General features: G+C 42.0%; 1 protein-coding gene across 1 annotated transcript; it reads left to right on the forward strand.

Moving 5' to 3' along the window:
• The first annotated feature begins 2,099 nt into the window (after window positions 1–2,099).
• LOC100618884 (histone H2A-beta, sperm-like) lies at window positions 2,100–2,699 on the forward strand. Its single transcript, XM_003341755.4, has one exon. The coding sequence runs from the start codon at window positions 2,176–2,178 to the stop codon at window positions 2,605–2,607; it is 432 nt and encodes a 143-aa protein (XP_003341803.1). The 5' UTR covers window positions 2,100–2,175; the 3' UTR covers window positions 2,608–2,699.
• Window positions 2,700–3,366: the final 667 nt, after the last annotated feature.

Consider the following 3,366-nt stretch of genomic DNA (forward strand, 5'->3'; position numbering starts at 1 on the left):
TTATTAAGCATCATACTATGTGCCAAACTTGGTGCTAAGCACTGGGGGAATACAAAGAAAAGGAAGCTGTCAAGGAATTCAGAGTCTAAAAGGGGAGCATACAATTATGTACAAACAATCTATATCCAGATTAAACTGGGAACAACCAACAGAGGGAAGCTACTGATATTAGGGGGATAACAAAAGGCTTCTTAGTGGGACTGAAGGCCACACTGGTAATTAGATGGCAGAGCCAAAGCCAGGACTCATAGACCAGTCCCATTCCCTCTGTGCCCCTCTGTGTAACATCTGGTTCAAAGTCATTTGGTGTGTGAGCCTGGAAGGATAAATATAAAGAAAACAAAGTTTCAGGGGACAGGGGATGGAGGCAGAGAGGAGACTGGGAATCTTGGAAAGTTTCAAAGCCAGATTGGATGAGAGTGAGAAAGGGTCTTCATTTCTCCCCTGTTATACCCACCCCCATCATCAATACATGCCCAATCAATCAGCTCCCCACCCCCCCCCTCCCCAATTTACTTTCCAGCCTCCTAGGCTGGACTGGAACCATCAAAGATGTTCCTTCCTGTCTTCTAATCCTGGTCAAGACTGACTGTCATGATAACTCTTGACCTTCCTTTTCTTCATCACTACCAATAATACTACTTTTATATTTATGAAGTATGTTACATGTTTTCTCCTGATCCCTATACAATATTATTGGGAAGTAGGCAGAAAAACAATAACTATAACCATTTCTCACATGAGGAAACTAGTTCAGATATGGTAGGTAATTTTCTCAATTAGTTAGAAGCAGATTGGGGCCACAAACCCATGTTATGGGCTCATAAAAGTCATACCTGGGGTTGTCAAGCTCCCAGAAAGCAAGTGACTTGCCCAGGGCAATAAAGAGTAGCAGTAAGAAGCAGAGCCAGGATGTTCTTTCAATTGAATGCATTTTCTCTTCTACCATCTGTCTCTGGACTCCCTTGGTCTCTCCCTGACTTTTTTCTAGCACCTACTCATCCCCTGGCCTTGAAAGCTCTCCTCCCAGTCTTGACCCCCTCTAGAATGGATCCTCTTGTTTGAATCTCCCTGGTTGGTTTCAACCCACCTCAAACTTCTTCCCTTGTCATTCAACTCCACTAACCCCATTTATGTAGCCATTCCCTTTCATGAGTATGAATAGTCCCTCTATTTCCTTTCCAGAGGAGCAAGCAGAAGCAACCAGAAGCTTTCACCAAGAGGAAAACCTCATGCAAGCCCTCTAAGAACCAAACCAAGAAAACAAACAGCCTGGTTGGCCTACTCCTGGAATTCTAGATATTTTTTTCTTGGGGCTCCAACCCCTGAAGGTTAATAAAGGCATTGATTCTGAATAGTGGATGATGTCTCTTTGCTCTGACTCTTTTCTCTTTCCTTTCCTGGTCCAGCCTCTAGAATCATGTAACCATAGGATCTTCGGGTTTTAGAGTCTAGCTACCTACTGATCATCTCGCTGTGGTCCTACCTTGGAAAAAAAATTAGTGTTAAGAATTAAATACCAATACAAGACATATATATATATATATATATATATATACATATATGTATCAATATAACTCTACTCAATATAACAAACCAAGAGTATAGGAATAATCTATAAATGACAGAATACCAGCGATTGGTGAGGCGAGAGACATTTCTATAGGTCATGCTGCTTAAGGAAGCTTTGCTTCATGAGAAGAGGGGAAGTAGAATTGGGAAAGATAATGGGAGGAGACACATTCAGGGGCCACTGAGCCTATAGCATTTGGTTAGGAGGTAATATTTGGGAAAGACATTTGTTAGCAATAAGACTTAATAAATTCTCTGAATAATCAGTGATGGGCTGAGGTTCAGAATTCTGAAAAGGCAAGTATCTTAAAGAATGGGATAGTTATTGGTCCTCTCTCCTTATAGGAAATGGAGGATCCAGAAAACAAGAAGTAAAGGAAAGGGACTCTGGTGGGAAGAGTTTTCAGGAAAGTAGAAGGGAATGACATCACAAACCAGTCAGGATGAGCATCTCATCTCACAATGGGTCCCTGGCATCTCATTGGCTACTCACTGACCAATAGAAATGGTGGGGTTGAGTGTATAAAAAGGTAGGTCCTGTTAGGGGACCTAACACAGGTGCCTGAACTAGTTGGGGATGCCAGAAGATCTCAGGAAAGCATCATGCCTGAGAAACGGAGTCACCATGGATCCCTGAATACTCATAACCAAATCCGTTCACGTTCCTCAAGAGCCCAGCTGCAGTTCCCCGTGAGCCGTGTAGACCGCTTTCTTCGCCAGGGTCACTATGCCCAGAGATTGGCCTCAAGTGCCCCTGTTTTCCTGGCTGCTGTACTGGAATACCTAACTGCTGAGATCCTGGAGCTGGCAGGCAATGCTGCCCGAGACAATAAGAAGACCCGCATTGCCCCATGCCACGTGCAGCTGGCTGTGCGCAACGATGTAGAGCTGAACCAGCTCTTTGGCCATGTCACCATCTCACAGGGTGGAGTTCTGCCCCGCATTCACCCAGAGCTGGTGCAGCCAGCAACCGGGGGCCGAAGTAGCCAGAGTCACGTTGGACGTAACCATAACTATTCAGTGAAGGCCAAGTAAGCCAGACTGGAGAGAGCCCAGAAACTTTGGGAGTAAAAACTTTTTCTCTGGGTCATCACCCCACGAACCTATTAAAAGAGATTAAATCCAAAGCAGTTTTGCTTGACTCATCATTCTCCTTACAAATCCCGCGTCTACAGGTATAATTGTATAGCATGTGTCTTGGGAATCATACTGTGCTCATGGGCCATGGAGTAGGAGCTGACGTTTCATTGGGTCTTTATGGGGATGGGTAGAGGGTTTCTACAATACAAATCGCATTTTTCTGGTCCTAAAAGCCTTGGGTCCAACTCATCTTCCCTAATTCATCTCTTATCACTCACTATAGGAATCATTGGTCCAAGAATGAAATTGTGTTAAAAGGTAATGTTATATTTTTAAGGTAGAGGAGACCTCAGCATCTTTAAATGAAGAAGAGGAGCTAAATTTAGAGGGATAAGTATGGGAACAGTCTAAAATATTAATTTAATAATTAATTTTAAAATAATAGAATAAATATATAAAAATAATATAATAAAAATAATGCCATTTTAAGGTCACTTAATCTCTTTTCTTCTTGATCCCCAACAGACCTAAATCCTACTTCTGTGATACTTTCTGGTCTCCTATTGATAGTTATTTCTAACTACAATTGTTGTATTATATGGTCTTTTAAATATAGTATGAAGTATTTATGCTTTTTCAATTTTTTAATCTGCCCTTCCATGTTTAAGGCTAATCTACACAAGGTTTTTGTCAACAGGAGTTAGAATCTTGTTA

Source organism: Monodelphis domestica, chromosome 7 (assembly GCF_027887165.1).
Source record: "Monodelphis domestica isolate mMonDom1 chromosome 7, mMonDom1.pri, whole genome shotgun sequence".
In the NCBI taxonomy this organism is placed as follows: Eukaryota; Metazoa; Chordata; class Mammalia; order Didelphimorphia; family Didelphidae; genus Monodelphis; species Monodelphis domestica.